We start from the raw sequence: 19201 nt of genomic DNA, 5'->3' as shown, positions 1-19201 counted from the left end.
CTGGAGGTAGCAAAGATGAAGATGTTGAGGTTCTCTTTGGGAGTGATGAAGATGGATAGGATCAGGAATGAGTCAATCAGGGGAACAGCACATGTTAGATGTTTTGGAGATAAGGTCAGAGAGGCCAGAATGAGATGAGGACATGAAGTTAGTTGGTGTGAGAGAGGGGGATACGGAGAACAGGGTGAGATGGAGGAGGTTGATTTGCTGAAGGGAGCAGCCGAAAGGAAAAGAAGAAGAAGAAGGAGAGTCGAGCTGAGTAGTGCTTGAACTGTATAATGGAAAAGCCCCAATAGTTAGAGCTGACTATGCTTTAAGTTAAATATCTGACCTGTGGTGCATTCCATTTGTAATCAGAACTCGGAATTTCTGAGTTCAGGGCCTGTTCCTGATCCCAAGACAGCTGCCACTGACGATCATCAGCCGTTCACGTATTACCGTTTAATTTCGATGACATTTATTTATTTTATTTATTTATTTATTTCGGTCATGACATTTAGATCACTCATCACATAACAGTGCAGTTCACACAATATACATAACCGAAAGGGAATGCGGGAGAAGCAAAGCTTAACTAGTCCCGCCCCCATTATCATCATACATTTCGTTTCCTCTCTTTTTTTTTCTTTTTTTTATTTATTTCTTTTTTTTAATGACATTTTGACAAAGAAAACATGTTTCAGCATCCGATAGCACTCAGAGATATGGTCTAGCTCTAGACAGTCAACTCCGACATTTTTTTTTTTTTTTTTTTTGTTTGGTTAACCTTGCTTCCCCTGCCGTTTCCCACAGTGTCTACAGATTTCTGTCCCTGACCTTTGTCATACTTTCCTTCTGTGTCATTCTGTATCGATTAATAGTCATCTCTACATTACTTCTTTTTAAATACACTCAGTTTTGCTGATTTTTTCATCCCCTCATCCAGATTGTTCCACTGTCTGACCCCCGTGACCGATACAGTAAAGGATTTTAATGTAGTTCTTACCCTTCTCTGCCTAAACCTCATGTTCCCTCTTAGATTGTGTCCCTCCCCTCTGTTCAGGAATAATGTCTGTAGATTATGAGGGAGGTTTTTGTTGGCAGCCCTATAAATCATCTGTATCATCACATCACTGTGACATCACTAGGGAAAGGAAACAACAAGATATGTAAACTGAAGAACAAAGCTCGGTGTGACCCAGCATCTGTAAGTCCTGCTGGTAACATATTTATTGCGGGCGGGCTTTTTATTTTATGTATTATTTTTTTAAAAACTTTTTATTCAAGAATAGGAACATACAGACATTTAGCCACAACAGAAATTAGTATAGATTAATACAAAGTGAATGTCGAACGCGGCGGGCTTTAGGACCCGGAGGGGACGTGACGTCATGGAGGGGGCAGGAGGCCATACTCGCAACAAACATGGCGGAACGGAACAGCACGGACTCCGCGGAAAGCCGATACAGCGAAATATTAAGGTGCGTTGTCGCCCGAAACAACGTAAATACGTGTGAAACAAAACGTCGGTGTCACTCAGCGACTGTCCCCTCTCAGTTTCCTCAGCTGTGTGAGCTTTTGAGCGGTTGTTTTGTCCACATGTTTGGACATGGGGTGATGGAGTAGAGACACATATGTGGAAAAGTAGCTTAAAAGTTGTAGCTTTATCACCACCAGGGAAGCTGGAATAAAGTCACGTTTGGAAAGCTGCTGCTGCTGCTGCTGCAACTACAGCTGATCTTTGTCCTGTGTTTTGTTTTTAATTCCAGTCCATCTGAGTTGTTTGCCGCCCGGTCCAGGTGTCACAAGATCCCAGTGAGGGGACAGAAGGACTTCTTCCCCAACGACTCAGACGAGCAGCGACAGCGACTCGAGCAGAGTCTGAGTGAACACTGGAGCCTCACGTCAGAGGAGAGAGTGGAGAGGCTGTGAGTGAACGTCATGTCAACACAGTCTCTGGCTCTGATTCTTCTTCGGTGATGAGTTTAAGGGCTACTCAAACAATTCTCTCATACACAGACTGTGAACTATTAAAGGGACAGCTCAGGCTTTAGCAGTGAAAACACGGATGATTAGGCTCTTCACCGGCGAAACTTAATGAAATATACATAGTCATTTAAGAATATGTCCACTGCTTCATCTCACTCTTCCAACAGGAAACTAAAGTTCATACAGTTTTGTAAGCCACTCGCTCTCCCCACACCAAAGTCCATACACACTGGATTTGTTGATCCACCACTGCCTCCATCAGTAATTTGAAATGTGTTATCCTTTCATTCAGATTAACCAAAGGGACACAAACGTACCACACAAGGCAGCAGTAGACCAGCAGCTCTTTGGTCCTCTTGAGCAAAATGTGCTGATTTTCTGTATGGACTTTGGTGCAGGAGAGTGATTGATTTACAAACGTCAGCTTCCAGCAGGAAAAGGCTGTATAATGGTGAGATAAAGCACTTAATAGTTTCTTAATCTATTATTGACTGAAGCTGGCATATATTTTATTTGTGGGGACCTCATACTACCATATTTTGATTGCACTATCAAGGAGAAGCATGCCTTTTTCAAATCTGCACTGTCCACAGTTGAGGAGGCCTTTGTGCCCTGTTAACTGTCTTAAGAAGATGCACAAACAGCAGAGTCAGGCTGTGACCTAAGGTGTGTGTTCTTATTGTGTTTTCCTGCAGAGGAAACCTGGTAAAGGCGACATGGATTCCAAGTGACCAAGTTGTGGAGCTTCAGTCTCCAGCTGTGAGTGCGCTCTCTGTTCAGAGAAATTTACGTTGCCTTCACATACAAACGCTGACTGATTCAAATGCCGACGCACAACCATGGTAAATGATGTTCTGATAAAGAGGCAAAAGCATTTTTGAAAATTCTTCCATCGTGACCCGTAGTCATGTTTTTTAAACTCAGGGGTACACAGTATTTTCTTTGCTCCATATAACAACAATATAACAAATAAATCATGAAAACGGATTTGACATTTTAGTTTGTGGACAAAACAACACATTCGAGAACATCGTCATTACCAGGTTTGGTCATTTGCGGACCAAACAAGTACTTGATTAATCGAGAAAACAATCAACAGATTAATTGATTATGAAAATAACCGTTAGTTGCAGCCCTACTATTTCCATGTACCTGCATCTGACTCTAACAACACTTTAATTTACCAGTTTTTGCTAGCTTCTGGAGTGACTTAAAGAACACAGCATCTGCGTCAAAGTTCCCGTTTCTGTTCATTCAAAACAAAACCTCTTGAATGTTCACAATACAAGACCCCATTTCTGAAACCATTGCAACAGTGATGTGCGTTTAAAATAAAATGCATCAGTGGTCATAGTCGGTATCACACTAAGTGGAAGAAACAATAAATACTCACACGCCTCATGACAAACTACTGGGCTTCATCTCCCATCAACTCTTGTAATATTTTTTAAATTTGTGGTAGTAGTTATCATTTATAATGATATATTTTTCACACAGGGAAAGTTTTGGCAGACGATGGGTTTTTCTGCAAATGGCAAACAGTATCTCCTCCCTGAAGAGGCTCTGTACCTGATGGAGTGTGTGAGTGGAAGGCAAAACTCTTGCTTAAATAACAATCTTTCTGCAGTAACCGCACGTTTCTGATCTGTTTGAGTGTCACTGTGTGAATAGGGCAACCTGCAGGTGTTCTATAAGGACTTGCCGCTCTCCATTCAGGACGGTTATGAGAGATTTCTGTCCTCCAACACCGTGAGCCTCCTTCAGTATCAGGTACAAGTTCCATGGAACACTCACGGCAAACACAATGCCAGTTTGTTTGCATAATGAAATCTCACACGTCAATTTGTCAGTTCTCACGACTTTCTCTCCTCACGAAGGTGTTCGGGCATTTGAAGAGGCTTGGCTACGTGGTGCACAGGTTTGATCCCAGGTAACGGGAAACTTACAGCTTCTGTGCACTTTGTGTTTTGGAGAAACTGAGTTGTGGGGATTTTTTTGGATGACGTTGATTCGTGGCTTCTCGCAGCTCTCAACCGTCGACGTACGCGAGGCAGCTGAACCTGCCTCAGTCACAGGACAAAGCGGGGAGACCGCTAAAGAGGAAACGCAGTGTCAGCCCCACCCCCATGCCAACATCCAGGTACATCCAGCACCCTGTGTTTGTTAAATAATCTATTTCATCCATAGGATCAGGCAGTATTTACACTAATGATGAGCAGACCTCATATTCTGTATCACTACGTGGGCTTAGATTGATAAAAAATTGCTGAATTATCAGAAATGGAAGCTGTATAAGCACAGGCTATCACCAGAAATATGGCAACATGACAGTGTTTTGGACTGAAACCTGTAATGGTAGACAATATACAGTCAGCCTATTCTGGACAGTCTCCTGGGTGCACGTCTGAAAGCAGCTTTTTGTGTTCTTGCCACAGTCGTACTGAAAAACAAGACTCCACCACTGAGATGATGGAAGTGGACAAGGACGAGAAGGATGGAAAACCTCCCGGGTCTCACTTGACGACCTCTCCAGAGACTCTGGAGGTCCAGTGTTCCGCCACAAGTACAGCAGATGAAGATGGGGGTCGGACCTGGTGGGCGGGAGATGTTCTCGAGTGCAAAGAATCAAATCATAGCACCACCTCTACCTCCTCCTCCCGCTGGGACTTTAGCTCCATCCCGTTCCCTGACCTGGGCTCTAGGGAGTCTCTGTCCGACAGCCTAACGTCTCCGGACCCCTCGCTGTTGCCGGGGGGTTTAGCTGTGGGAGTCTGTGACGTTGCCACCTGGAGGCAGAAAATAAACCTGCGGAAGGTGGCGATGTCCTCAAAGGAGCAGGGGAGGGAAGACGACAGACGGAGGCGGCGGGGGGACGTCAACAAAGACAGAGAGGTTTGTAGCAGCTGACTCAAAAGAGACCCAACCTCACTGAAAGAGTCTTTTCCGGGGAATGACGGTGTTGTCTTCCTGCCTTCCAGGTTCAGCAGTGCAGAAACTGGACAGAGTATCAGGAGCTCATGGCGCGGCGGCAGAGTAGATGTGACGGTCGACCAGCACACTTGTGGAACAGAGAAGTCACTCCTTTACATGACCCAAGACAGCCACTCCCCACCAGTGAGAGCACATGCAATTGATTTAACTATAAAGGTCCACTATTCAATATTCTGCCTGAGAATCGGTGCGATGATGACACTCCATCTTTGTGAGTTGTTGTCAAGCCTCTGTTTTTTTCGGTTTTAATCCCTGATGCTTTTCAAAATGGAGGACTATACACCATGATAGACAGGAAACTATTCCGTTTTAATCTGTAGATGCATATATACCAGGTAATATCCTGTCCTTTGTTTTTGTTTTTGTTTTGTCAAGCGTCTTTGAGTGTTAGAAAAGCGCTATAAAAATACGATGTATTATTATTATTATTATTATTATTTTAATATGTCAGGCAACTTTTCTTTTCACTGTCCATATTTATATAACATGAATATGGTGGACAGCTGTTGTGTCCCTAAACGAGTAAACAAGCCCTCAACTGAGTACAGAAGATTCGGGATTCAGCTTGTGTAGTGTAGGGAACGTTTAAGATGACGGATCGCTGCAGGTCTGGAATAAAAAATGACTTGTTACACATAACAACAACAACACACCTGTCATTTAGCTGTCACTGTTGCCTCTTGGACCTTAAAAGCACATTCACAGTCTAATTTAGAGCAACACCATGTGTCTGATTTTTTTCTTTTCTCTCCTATTTTCTCTTATTCCAGGGGAACTGTTGGAAAAAATCAGTGTGATTAAGTCGACAAATTTACTCGAGGGGGTGTCCAGGTATTATTTGTTTCTTTTTTTCTTGAGTTTACATTGAAAACTGGTTTTAAAAAAAAAGAAAAGACTGAGATTAGGCAAAAGAAAAGAAGAGTGAACAATAATTACAGGATTAGTAACACGAGATTTGCATTCAATCGCTTTCTATTGCCCACGTTGCATTGACGCGTGTATATGCACATGACGCAAGTGTCATTGCTCAGCTAAATTTACATAGTGTTGCTTTAATTTACTCTCAGGAATTATGCTTTTTTTCTCTTTTTTGGGCCAGGTTAAATGTTGTCAATTGCTCTACATAAATAAACTATTTTGAAACCAAAACAAAAAAGACTGAAAAACTTAATAAATTAACTTAAAAAGATTCCTTAGCTCGCTTGGAACCTCGGCAGAGCAGGGACTAAAAAAGTGGGATGCTAGTGGGAACACAACTTCCACTACCCACTCTCACACTCACACCTACGGTCAGTGTGTCCAATTTGACGTGACATGCATTGATTCAATTTTGCAGCATGAAAATATAGCGTTCAAGTGCGAGTTTGTGTGGCGCCTGTCTGGTCATTGTGACAAAGAAGGACAAATCAGAGTTTGGTCTTCATTTGAATCGCGGTTGTCTCGCTTTCTTTCTTTCTTTTTTTTATTTATAAACCCACAAAGGCCGTGAGACAAAGCTGAGCGGCTCGCTGCCTCCCCAGGTGACGCATTGTCCAGAATCTGACAAGCTTTTGCTTTGTTCACTCAGGTTGAAAGAGTCGGACGAGTGGGGGATTTGTTTCAGTGTTTACCAACCAGATTCGGTGGCTGAATTCAAGAAGAGCAACCCGGGGAAACCTTACTCCCACATGTGTGTGTGCAGGTAAGTAATGGAACAATGAGACCATCAGAGAGCCTGTTGACTCAGCGTCAGTTTACAGAAAACAACTGATACATGACTCGCGTGGCAGCCATCAGAGATAAATGCCTCTTTTACATTAATGTAATATAAATCAGTAATTACATCGGTTACCTGGAAATGACAGAAAATTGGTAATAAAATCTTGCTTGGTCCTCTTTTTTTTTTTTAACCCTAACCCTTTTTTAAAAGTGGTTGTATGAAAGTCTGACTGAACTATGCTGCCAAACAAAAATGTTGCCCACTTAATCACAACCATTGGAAAGCCCATTCTGACTGGAAGCTGATGTTTTGCACAACTTTGTAAACTGCTGAATACCCCACACCTAATTCCATACATGAGATCAGCATTTTTACATCACGGGACAAGGGTGTTATTGATCTGCTGCCCCCCCTCCGTTTGTGAGTTTAAAGATCCGATGTGTCACTTATTTGGTTTAAAACCCTTTCTTTGGGTGACGCACGCCTACCAAACGAGGCGGCGTTTGGGTTCTGTGTTCCCGTGAGCTAAAAAAAAGTGGATTTTCTCGATGGACTTTGGTGCCGGAGAGTGAGCGGTTTATAAACTTCAGTTTCCAATATAAAAAAAAAGTTAATTTATAATAGCAGGAGATTGTCCATAGTTTTTTACAACCCGTAAATATTTGTCCATCCATTACAAAACAAGAGAGCGCCCTTTTTTCCTTCCACATTTTTCCCCCTCAGTCGCTATATGCAAATCATTTACTCAAGTTTAAATATTTGTACTCGGCTGTGTGTCGACTCAACAATGTTTGTCTGGTCTGGTGAGAAGCCTCTCTGATGTGCGTCTGTCCCTGCTGCGCTTCAGTTTCGACGGCCCCGTGCCCGACCTGCGAGCCATCAAGCTGCTGGCGTCCCAGACGGGAGACGTCCCCGTAGTCTTCGCTGTGGTCGACTATGGCGACATCTCCTTTTACACCTTCAAAGACTTCCAGCTGCCACTGGACGTGTATCCCTGACACGGAGGACTCGAAGCTGAATCTGCATCTGTTTGAAAAAAAAGTTTGTTTCCTAAAGGGTTACATTCACATCGTTGTGTCATTTTTGGTGCCAAAGTTGGGATCAATGGCTCTGTGACGGGTGAAGCAAAAATATGACATTTTTGCTGCATGTTGTCTTATGCAAAGTTCACTTGGACGTGATTAGATTTTGTGGTCGAAGGTTCCGCTGTTTGCCTTGTGAATGTGCTTGCTTAAAGTGATGGCACCGAAATTATCACTCAATAAAAAGTACATTGTCTTAAGTCTACTGTATCTTTTTTTTTTTTGTACTGGAAGCTGCGTGTTTGTGTCCGTCTGTAAGCAGCTCACTCCCTGCACCGAACTCCATAGAGAAAATGAGCGTTTTTTGCGTCATGGCACACAGATGTTGCTCAGCCACTGCTGCCTTCATCAGTAAGTTCAAATGTGGGGGGGTTTTTTTTATGTCTTTTGGTGGTTGGTGCTAAAAACATGGATTTTCTCTATGGACTTTGGTGCAGGAGAGTGTAGCTGTTCTCAAACTTCAATTTCCTGACCAAAAAAGTCTTTCAGTCTTTTGATAAGTTGCTGAATTGAGGTTATCCTCTCAAGCTGTGTAATTGTGAAATCAGTCCTGAACAATCCCTTTTAATATTGATCACAATAACTTCTTCTTTTGTCGTTTTGATGGTTTCCTCCATGTTTCCTTTTGTCGTTTTGTTGGTTTCCTCCTTTGAAGGCAGCCTATGACCAAGAGGAAAGGAATTGGGCTTGTAACTTGAAGGTCGCTGGTTTAATCCTGGGATATGCCCCCTGAGCAAGGCATCTCCCCAGGCGCAGATAAGTGCTGCCCCCTGCTCCTGCATCCGGCTTGTGTGTGATAAGGATGGGATAAGTGCAGAGCGGCCAAATTCATTATCACTTACTGGTGTGTGTGTGCAAACGATGACTCATTTTAATACAATCTACTGAAACTGCATCAGTCGGCAGTGAGTTCAGCTGATAACGTTCCGTTTTTTTTTTCAAGCCCTGCAGCTGTTCACGTCCTTTGTTTCCAATTTTAAATAAAAACCTTCAATTGCATACCTGCTTGTTTGTTTGTGGTGTGGTCGCTCTCACCCTCCTCCTTCATCTGCAGGTCAACGGTGAAACCAAACTGCACACCTGTTTCTCGTTATTTGTCAGTGGACAATGAGAAGCCTTTTTGAAAGAGCAGTTAATTACGTCCATTGATGCAAATGTCCTTCTGTTCCACGCTTGAAGTGACTCGGTGACAGTTTAAAAAGAGTCTTGTCGCGGGAGTCGGTCGCATGCACACACTGGACTGCGGACGGACCATGTTGGGGCTGACGGTCGTGGCTTCTCTTGCCTTTATTGGTGAGTTGTAAGATTCGATTTTGGCAAAGGTTGAAGGTGTCACCACCATGCGTCTGAGGAGTTGTTCTTTCCTCCTCCTCAGCAACAGCAGCAGGCGTCTCCAGCAGTCAATCTACAGACTGCTCATACTTGAGCCTCCTCAATCATTTGACCCTGACGTCGAGTGATGAAGCCCTATCGCTGACGAGACCCGTGAAGAACTGGACAACGCCGACCGCCGTTATGCTCGATTTGGTCTTGTTAGGTATCTTGCAACTGGTAAGCGCCTTTTCTGAGAAACTAAATTTACTCAAAAAGGGATTTTGAATTTGCACTCCAGACTGTTTAGCATCACAACTGGCTGTTTTTGTTGACTTGTCGTCACGGTGTCGCTTCTTGTCTTTAGGATGAGAAGTCTCAGACTGTCACCAGCCACGCCTGGATCCAGACGGTAAGAATGATGTCAACACACCAACGTCCTTTGGCTTTACGTCTACCGGCGACGACTTCAGCACCGCATTCAATCTCTCAAACGCTCACATGATTCCATTTTTCTTTTCCTAGTCTTGGAACAATGAATACATGAGATGGAATTCATCAGACTTTTGTGGGATAAACATGCTGACCATCCCAAAATCGAAGTTCTGGGTCCCGGATATCTTCATCCAAGAGGAGTGCGTGCAGCCGATCGTCTGCCTGATGCTGGGGGCAACTTTCGGAGGCTAGCCTAGTATTTTTTAAGCAAAAGTTGCTAATGTTGCGTATGTAATAGTGGACGTGGTGTCTGCCGTTTAAAGTCTAAAACACCTGCAGTGGGGTGAACAGCTTTGTTATAAAGAGAGTTGTTTGTACGATGTATTGATTGAGTTTAAACATTAGGTAGAACGGTAAATCTGTTGGGCCGATATTTGGCATTTTTTAATGATCGGCTTTTGGTCATAAATGAGCAGTGTTTCAGTTGATGCCTCCATCGCACATGTGAGGGCAGCGTCGGTCTTTCTTTCTTTCTTTCTTTCTTTCTTTCTTATAGAGCTAGAAAATATGTGTTTTTTCTCCCCCCCCTATCACATTGGTGATGACCTTTGGTCATTTGCTCGTCTCTCCAGTGTCTCGGACAGTGGGAGCGTCGAGCAGTCTCCACTGGTCAGTTTGTACTCCACTGGTTGGGTGTTGGCAAAGGCTCGCCATCGGCTCACCTTCACCTGTCAGCTCGACCTCTTCCTGTTCCCCTTTGACGTGCAGACCTGCAACATCACATTTTCATCCATGCACCACACTGGTAAATTTCCCCTGATCAGCTGCAGACTCGCTATAGGCTATTGCTTCACTGACAAAATAGCCATTTTAGCCAGGAGTGGATCAACATCTCCTTCGTGCTGTGCTGTAAAACTAGATTTTCTCTATGGACTTTGGTCCAGGAAGTCAACTGTTTACACCAGTCTGTGTCACACTCCCAAAATGAAACTATCCCACGTAAGGCCATTCTTTTGTTTATCTTCACAGGTGATGTTCTCCAGTTGGGATCGCTGAATAACGCTGCTGTACTTTCGACTCTCTCTGAGACGTTAATGGTCACAGAGGGAGAATGGGAACTTGACAATTTGACCATTATTCACATCCCTTATACGTCCATAGTAACAGACGGAAACAGGCTTTTGTACGTGGTAAGAAGACGCACGCCACCGCTCACCTGTGTTTGTTTCACATTAAATGAAATATTGTTGATTTCTTTCAGGTCAGACTAACGAGGAAGCCAATGCTCTACGTGATTAATTTAATCGTGCCCCTGTTATACTTCCTGATCCTGGATCTGGCCTCCTTCTTCATCAGAGGGGAGAAGTTGAACTTCAAAGTGACCGTCCTCCTCTCCATCTCTGTCCTGCTGCTCATTCTTCAGGACATGTTGCCGTCCACTGACAGAAGGATGTTGCTGATGGGTGAGCCGCGGGAACATGAAGTACTGACCGTCTCCTGAAATTGTCCGTTGTCCCGATGTTTTCAGACGTGCACTCACTTGCGTAGGAAGAACATAGATTATCTGTGTCAGAGGCGTGCACGACACCAGGTGAGGGGGTGGAGCCTGGGTCAGACATGAAGGAGACAGGACCCTAATGTAGTTGCTTGCTTGGATTTTCCTACTGAGATCCTACAGCTGTTTTCTGTAAATGTCATTATGGAGCTGGAGGCAGTTCTGGAAAACTCACATATGGAGCTTTTCCATTATACAGTTCTATATATTATACAGTGTATAATGGTAATATCTGATATAGGGGTTTTCCTGCAAACTCTGAAAACATCTGGAACCAAATTTCTGGAGTTTATCTCGTTCACACTGCAGATCTCGAGGCAGAAATCTCATATGTTGCCGATATCCAATGTTTTTTGACACTTAGTTTATGTCGCCTTTCAAAAGTGAGCTCTTCATTGCTCCCCACTCTCCCTCCTCTCCCTCACTCGGCTTCAGCCCACTTCTTGGCATTTTTCAAAATCAGGCATTGGGTGGAGTTAGCCTCGGAAGAGGTTACTTAGTGACCCTTTAATACTTTAATACCACGCAAACGGAATTTTTAGCATGTTTTGACGTGCATGTGACATTGCACATGTGTGAGTGCAGTGTCGGCGGCTTACGACAGCACTCCGCGACGTTTGTTTCAGCCAACCTGTGTGTCGTGGTCTTCTCCCTGGTGGGAATGAGCATCCTGGAGACCATGCTGGTGGAATTCCTAATGGCGCTTGATGATTGCTATCCTCAGAAGGACCAAAGCTCCGTTAGCACCAACGTGAAGGCTCTGCAGGAAGTCGCCTCCCACACTGGTAAGATCGTTTTCTCTGGATATTGATATTGTAAGTCTGTTGTCAAGTTCATTGTAGAAGATTTACAGCTTTTCACCACAGTGGAGTCAATTCATCTAAGCTGGTGATTGCCAAAGACAAATATAGGTGGTGGTAGATTCTCCTCCAGGTACCAACAGAGGTGGCTTGCGTACCACTGGTGGTACACGTACCACAGTTTGAGAACCGCATGCGCAAGAGTTTGCCATCCTTTTAAAAAAGTGGGTCCTCATAATAGAGAAAGTTTGAGAAACACTGAAGACTCGGAATCATGTCTCCTGTACAGAGCCTGCAGGAGCTGAAGAGAAAGGCCAAGTGGATCCGGTGATGAGTCCCAAAGACCAGGACCTGCTGAAGCTCATTCTGGAGGAGGTGAAGGCTGCTCACCAGAAAATGGAAAGACCCGGCAAAGAGGAGAGAAAACCTGGACGCTACACGAGGCTGGCCATTGTCATAAACTCTGTCTACTTTTCCCTCTACTTTATTGCTGTTGTCATTTATTTAGTGTGCATGTATTTGGCGTGGGTTGACGGCATTGAATTTGCGGGATTTTAAAAATGGGCTGTTATAACACCTGCATTTACGTGGACCCTTGTTTCATCTCTGTATCGAAACGTTACCTTTCATTGATCTGTATGTGGGTTACCGCGGCAACCATGATCATCTGTTGATGTTGTCAAGCACTTTGTGGTACGAATTATGAAAACAAACATTATTATTATGAAGTGTCAGCGTTGTGTCAGGTTTCCTTGTCCCTTGCCTTCTGCCTCAGTATGTGTGTGTGTGTACAGATGACCTATTAAATGAGCTTTCATTTAAGCAAAATCAGTATTATTATCATTTTTCTGTGTCCTCTTTTATTCATCCCAAGTCACTGTGTAGACGAAGGTGGAGGTAAGAGTAATTAAACTCTTTGAAAATATGGAAAAAATAAAAATAAATACAAAATCAAGTGGTGGGAAAAAAATGGTGAACGATACTGTAGAAGAACTCACTCCATAGCTATACAAATAAAATATTGCATTACACATAAGGACGTTTTCTATAAAGAAAATCTGGAATAATATAAAACATTGGAGACTGAATTTCCTGTTATCATGTACAACTTGGACCTAACATAGTACAACTCCAGTCTGCTGCATTATTACTACTGTCACTGTTTTTTTCGCTATATTTTTTTTTTTGTTGATGGAGAAGCATATGAAGACATTGAGGTGTTGAGCTTCTGTTGATAAAGCCCCATAAATTACCCGAGATTGATATTCAATGAGCGCCTAAACCGAGACCAAGTCGAGACCAAGACCACAGTGTATCGAGACCAAGACAAGACCAAGACTTTGCGGGGTCGAGACCAAGGCCGTTAGCGTTGCTTTGCAGAATTTACACGTTGCGCTGTGTTTTCTTTTGCAGGTATTTATGCACAAAAAGTCTTTGTGATTCAGGTAACCACATCTTATTATAGATGAGTTGGCTGACATCTTCTCACGGCCTCTTCTCCTGTCACTCACATGCACTTTTGTGGGGGGCGTGTGAAAGGGGGCGGGAGGAGTGACAGCCGTTAACGGTGAGAAAAATTTCAAATGATAAATGAGTCAAGTTATAGGTTGTACCCGAATACGATTTACGCAAAATCACAGTAATAATATTACCAAGTTAATCCAAAAATGCACATGCGATTTTATGGTCTTGAAATAAAGTCCGCTTTGTCTGAGATGGAGACAAGAACTAGTAAAAATGAAGTCCATTCCGAGACGAGACCGAGACCTTCACAAAGACCGATCTCCAGTACTACAACACTAAATGCGATTTATATTTAACGTTTGATGCCACATTTAATGTCTTTGCTGAAACGCACATTACCGTGTCGTCAGCGTAGAGCTTGACAACAGAAAGGCTAAAAAGCAAAGGGCCTAAAATTGAGCCTTGCGGAACGCCCATTTTATTCTGTTGAGGATGCTCCCTCGACTTAAGATACTAAGCCGACCAACGTGGATAAAAGGATGCAGTGGTGAACAGCCAGTGAATGCCTTCTTTAGGTCAACGAAACACTGCCGACCCAACATCACCTCTGTCCATGCGACACTCACACGTGTTATTTCTACGCAGTGTCAATGTCGAAAACCAAACTGCTCAGAGTAGAAAAGTTGATTTGATTTTAAACGATCAACCATTTGTTCTTCCACAGCACATTCGCAAGGTGTTTGCAGATGATCGTGTGCAATTTTAAATGAAAACATTTGATCATATTGTGCCTTCTGTTGTTGGTGTGGTTACTCTGAACCCTCCTCGTGCACACCTGTTGCTTCAGCTGCTGGTCAACAATTGAACTGTCGTGCACCCGCCATTTGTTTTTCTGCGTTAAGAGCCCCGGGACAAAGAGAAGCTTTATCCCTTTTTTTGACAGAGCAGTTTATCACATCCCTCAAAAGTGTCCTTTTGTCCCACGGTTAATATGACACACTGTTTAAAAGGGTGCGCACACGCCGAGCTGAAGGCAAACAGCCATGTCGGGACGAAAGGCTCTGGCTGTTCTAGCCGTCATGGGTGAGTTTTGATGACAAATGTTAAAATGGAGATCATTTTGTGATGTGTTTTCCCTCCTCTTCCTCAGCAGCAGCAGCAGCAGCAGGTGTCTCCGGCAGTCAGACCTCAGACTGCTCATATATTGGCATTCTCAAACATTTAAACGTGACAAAGCCAAATGATGCTCTGATGATACGGCCTGTGGTAAACTGGAAGCGGCCCACCGTCGTCCTGCTTGACATGCTGTTGTATGGCATCGTAGATCTGGTAAGCAGATCCCCTGGCTTGTTTTTACAGTGTATAACTATATATTTAGCCAATAACTTAGCACATTTTGTCATTTATTTCCATATTTTAAACTTTATAATTCTACATTTCAGAGAGAAATACGTGTATAAGCTTGGATCTGTAATTTGTTTAAATTGTCTCCTCGTCCTTACGTCCATTAAGTTAGTACTATATTTTTTTCAGAGATCATGGAATAATGTCATGTCAACCCGCGTCCTTCCCTTTTGTTCCGATGTGAATGAATTGATCCTTCAAAGATCCAGTGTGTAAGATTTAGTGACATCTAGTGGTGAGACGGCAGACTGGAAACAGGAAAGGGAGGATTTCTCTGCAAATGCAAATCAAATGATATTTGTTTTAAAGCTATCAAGTACCTGTTACAAGCAGAACTACGGGTGGCATATTCAGTCTCTGCACCTAAGTGTTGCACCCTGGACTTTTAAAGTGAATTTGTTGTAGTAAGTTGTGAGTTGTTGTCACAGTGCTGCTGGTTCTCTGCAGGGAGAAAAGACCCAAACGGTCACCAGTCACATCTGGATCCACTTGGTAAGAGTCCCGCGTTCAAGGCCACGTGAGTGTTTGACGCTTTGACGCGGAATTGTTTTTCCTCCAACCTGATTTCTTCTTTCCTTTCTTTTAACCAGAGATGGCGAGATGAATTCCTCACTTGGAATTCATCAGACTTCTGTGGGATAGACAAGGTGGTCATCCCGAAATCAAAACTGTGGCACCCGGACATAGGCATCCTCGAGGAGTGTGTATATTCATTCATTCATTATTCATTCATTCATTCAACCAACCAATCAATCAATTGACTCATCCATTAAACGAATCTTTGTGTAACACTTCAACGTATGAATGAATGGGAAGAATCACATGATTACATACATGTAGAAAAGTCTTTTAGGCAGTTATGATTGTGCATTGGAGTTACAATCTTATGTGTCTTAAAATATATGTATATATATATATATATATATATATATATACATATATATATACACATATATATATATATATATATATATATATATATATATATATATATATATATATATATATATATGTATATGATAAAATGTGATAAAAACCCAGAAGGTATGATGGTGCTTCCTCTGGTACCCTCCAGCATCTCTGACACTGGAAGCATCCAGCAGAGTCCGATGGTCAAAGTGACCTCTGGCGGTCTGGTGACGGCTCAGGGACGCCAGCGCCTCACCTCCACCTGTGAGCTCGATCTGTACCTGTTCCCGTTTGACACGCAGAACTGCAACATCTCGTTTTCATCAGTGAACTACAACGGTAAAAATTCACCTGATCGGCATTTTACTCCTCAGCAGTTTTTCGGTACCTACTCTACTAACAAGGTTTATAGGAACATACTTGATTAAATATCTGTCTGTCTGTCTGTCTGTCTGTCAGTGGAGGAAATCCAACTTGGAACAATGAACAGCGACGAGATCCTTACTTCAGTGTCTGAAGCGTTGATGATCACAGCAGGAGAATGGGAACTTGTAAACTTGACCATTCTGGAATATTCTTCGAAGAAATCAGACGGGTTTCAAAGCTGTCTTGCTTACACGGTAAGAATTCCTGTCTCTTTTTATTTTTTTTTGAACTCATTTGCATTTACCTTTTTTGGATGCACCAACTTTCCCACCTCCCTGTTTCCTTTTGATTCCAATACTGATGGAAAACTAGCGAATGTTTGGACAGTGCTTCCCTGTCCACTGTTTGTTTCCTATTCATTTGACTTTTTCTTTTTTCAGGTCACATTAGTGAGGAAACCAATGCTCTATGTGATTAATTTACTCGTGCCCATGCTCTACTTTCTGATGCTGGACCTGGCCACCTTCTTCATCAGAGACGAGAAGCTGAACTTCAAAGTGACCATTGTCCTCTCCATCTCTGTCCTTCTGCTCATTCTTAAGGACATGTTGCCCTCCACGGAGAGGTATATGCCACTGATCGGTAAGCACGGGTACTTTGTAGTCTGCTGCTGGAAGTCTTTGTTTTGCAGAAGAAGGGAGGTAGCGTAAAGGAAGGGGTGACCCCGGACATCATATGTATTAGGTGAAGTGCTATCTGATATAGGTATAAAGGGGGGCCTATGATGCGGAACAGAGTGCGTGAAAGTATGGAGAAGCCTTTAGTCCACAGGAACAACAATTCTGTGAGATTCTGTACTTGTATTGATTGACAATTCTACACAACTTCTCACAGCATAACACAAATGTATGGCTTGTTGGGTGAACACACCTTGACAGTGTTCTCTACTGACCAGTGCACGTTTGTTCCAGCCAACTACAGCGTCACTGTTTTTATCATGGTGGGATTAAGCCTCCTGGAGGCCATGTTGGTGGACTTCCTCATGGGGCTCGACGATTACCGTGCTCAGAGAACCCGACGCTCCATCAATACCCAGGTGGAGATTCAACTGGAGGCCAATGGCCACACAGGTAAGACACTTGAGTCTCATCACAAAGGCCTCGTTTAGACTGCAGCCCACACCCATTCAGAATCTGACCCTGACCAACTGTCCACATTATGTATTGCAAGTGATCGGAGTACAAAATACACAAAATGGACGACACAAATCTGTGCCCGTTTCTATCTCAAATGGTTATGTGGAGCCGCGGCACTAGCTTTCTTCTGATCGCCAGGATTGCGTGTGGCGCAGACAGACCCACCCAATTGACTTCTGTCTCTCTGGATCTACGTCATTGTTGTTGCTGTTGTTCGAGACGTGCTGTGAGTGACGCAGAAGACACTTTGAAATCCTAGCCGAGCGACCGAGACGTTCAGATTGAAACAAATCCGATCAGAATCTCATTAGAACCCACCTCCATATGAGGTTTGAATCAGTCTAGGTATGCGTTAAAACCCGATATGGGACACAGAATCATCTTTGATCTCATTCTGGTAAATCATGTTTCCCCGTCCAGAGCCTGTTGAAGCCGGAGAGAAAAGCCAGGTGAAGCCAATGACAAGGCGTCGTGAGGGTGACCTGCTGAAGCTCATCCTGGAGGAAGTGAAAGCCGCTCGACAGGAAACAGGAAGACAATGCAAAGATGAGAGCAAACCTGGATGCTATGCAAGACTGGCTGAAATCATAGACTATGTCTACTTTGTCCTCTACGCGATAACGGTTGTCATTTATTTGACGTTAATGTACGCAATCTGGATTGGGGGCGTTTGTTTGACTGCGGTCAGCAAATGTAGTAATCAAGACTACATTTGAAAGGGGTAAAAAAAAAAAAATCTTCAGATTTAGCTTCAAATAATCACAAATATAGTAAAAGACATCCATGGGGTTGACATTGTATTTGGTCTGTGTTAGCTACAGAGTGCATTCCAGTTGAACTCATGGTTTTTAGTTAGTAAATTCCCAATTCAACATGGCCGCTCCAACAACAGCTTGTGTAAACCAGCAGCATTTACTGTTATTTTGTTCGTATTTCTCCCCAGTTTTTTCCTGTTAAACCTGTCACATGTAATAAGCTGTATGCAGAGTTCTGTCCTACTGGTGTCTGCAAATGTTTTTTTAATGCATGAAGGACTATTATGTCATGTGTTTATCAAAATGGACTAGATTAGCTTGCTAGTTAGCAAACCTAGCTGTATTGCTAGCATTAGTCACCAAATGACCTGACTTTTTGAAGTACTCGCGTGACGCGCGCGCCTGTAACTCGATTTCAAGAGCGACAGCAAGTCTTAACATGAGAGGTTGAACATATAGATGCATTTAATCTGGTACCAGTGACGGTCGTGTGTTGTGTGGAAATATGTAAATGGTGGGAAAGTGTTAGCTTACTGGTTAGCATTAGCATTACTGTAAACGTCCAGAAAAAAAACACTAGAAAAACCAGCACAGACCGAGAATATCACCAGCATATGTTGTGTTTTGGTGCCGGTGAAACAGCATCAATCAGAATCCCATGCTGGTCATATGCTGTTTAACCAGCAGGGGGTGCTCTAGTGACCGAAATAAAGACAAGGTTTTACCAACTGTGTGTTGATTTAATAAATAAAGTAAACACATACTTCTATGAATGAATGTACATATACAGATGATTCACTGTGGTGACCCTAACCCTAACCAAAGTGGAACAATAAAAATAAAATAATGAATTAATATTATGTCTTTAATTCCTGGTCGGAGTGTGATTTTCTCAACTGCTGACAATTATTTAATTACAAAAAGGTAAATGAATGGTTGTATAACCAACGTGTTTGTATGTAATAGTGACATTTCTGTAATTGGAAAGGCAAGTGAAGTAGACAATACATAACAATTCCCCGTGAGAAAAATAATCATTGTAATAATAACAATAACAACTACACACAAATAAATAAATGAATACAAATAATAAATGCAGTGTTTATTTAAGTGTTTGTTCACACAGCAGGTGGTCTTAATATTCTTGACCTTGTTCTCGACAAGCTCAAGAAAAATGTACATCATACATTTGATTGTGAGTCCTCAAAATACTCTCACATTCCTTATTTTTAACCACCGAGGGTAACTCAGTGGTTAAGACCGGTA

At 42.9% G+C, this 19201-nt stretch overlaps 3 protein-coding genes across 7 annotated transcripts; all 3 read left to right on the top strand.

Annotated features, from left to right (window-relative positions):
• Positions 1-1378: 1378 nt before the first annotated feature.
• tsen54 (TSEN54 tRNA splicing endonuclease subunit) lies at positions 1379-7936 on the top strand. Of its 4 annotated transcripts, none has more exons than XM_044051600.1 (12): positions 1379-1460; positions 1749-1907; positions 2664-2727; positions 3466-3549; positions 3640-3738; positions 3846-3898; positions 3995-4108; positions 4404-4860; positions 4947-5082; positions 5730-5790; positions 6527-6640; positions 7506-7936. In XM_044051600.1, exons 1-12 carry the CDS (start codon positions 1405-1407, stop codon positions 7654-7656), a joined length of 1548 nt encoding a protein of 515 aa, XP_043907535.1. In that variant the 5' UTR covers positions 1379-1404; the 3' UTR covers positions 7657-7936. The 4 variants fall into 4 exon arrangements, with proteins under 4 accessions (XP_043907535.1, XP_043907537.1, XP_043907536.1 ...); XM_044051602.1 differs by lacking the exon at positions 1379-1460 and adding an exon at positions 2261-2419 and having other exon boundaries at positions 1843-1907; XM_044051603.1 differs by lacking the exons at positions 1379-1460; positions 1749-1907 and adding exons at positions 1963-2158; positions 2261-2419.
• A 73-nt stretch (positions 7937-8009) lies between these two features.
• LOC122785699 (5-hydroxytryptamine receptor 3A-like) lies at positions 8010-12647 on the top strand. 2 transcript variants are annotated; one of them, XM_044051606.1, is made up of 10 exons: positions 8010-8584; positions 8795-9033; positions 9116-9291; positions 9419-9463; positions 9577-9686; positions 10119-10291; positions 10516-10673; positions 10748-10949; positions 11668-11826; positions 12131-12647. In XM_044051606.1, the coding sequence occupies exons 2-10, from the start codon at positions 8967-8969 to the stop codon at positions 12397-12399; spliced, it is 1359 nt and encodes a 452-aa protein (XP_043907541.1). In that variant the 5' UTR covers positions 8010-8584; positions 8795-8966; the 3' UTR covers positions 12400-12647. The 2 variants fall into 2 exon arrangements, with proteins under 2 accessions (XP_043907541.1, XP_043907540.1); XM_044051605.1 differs by having other exon boundaries at positions 10516-10676.
• Positions 12648-14556: 1909 nt separating this feature from the next.
• On the top strand, positions 14557-18946 carry LOC122785251 (5-hydroxytryptamine receptor 3A-like). Its single transcript, XM_044050975.1, has 8 exons — positions 14557-14634; positions 15157-15201; positions 15300-15409; positions 15785-15957; positions 16078-16238; positions 16425-16626; positions 16956-17114; positions 17601-18946. Exons 1-8 carry the CDS (start codon positions 14557-14559, stop codon positions 17894-17896), a joined length of 1224 nt encoding a protein of 407 aa, XP_043906910.1. The 3' UTR covers positions 17897-18946.
• Positions 18947-19201: the final 255 nt, after the last annotated feature.

The sequence above is a fragment of the Solea senegalensis genome, linkage group LG19 (assembly GCF_019176455.1).
Source record: "Solea senegalensis isolate Sse05_10M linkage group LG19, IFAPA_SoseM_1, whole genome shotgun sequence".
Lineage (NCBI taxonomy): Eukaryota > Metazoa > Chordata > Actinopteri > Pleuronectiformes > Soleidae > Solea > Solea senegalensis.
The sequence above is the reverse complement of the archived record's forward strand: the minus strand, read 5'-3'. Positions and strand labels throughout refer to the sequence as shown.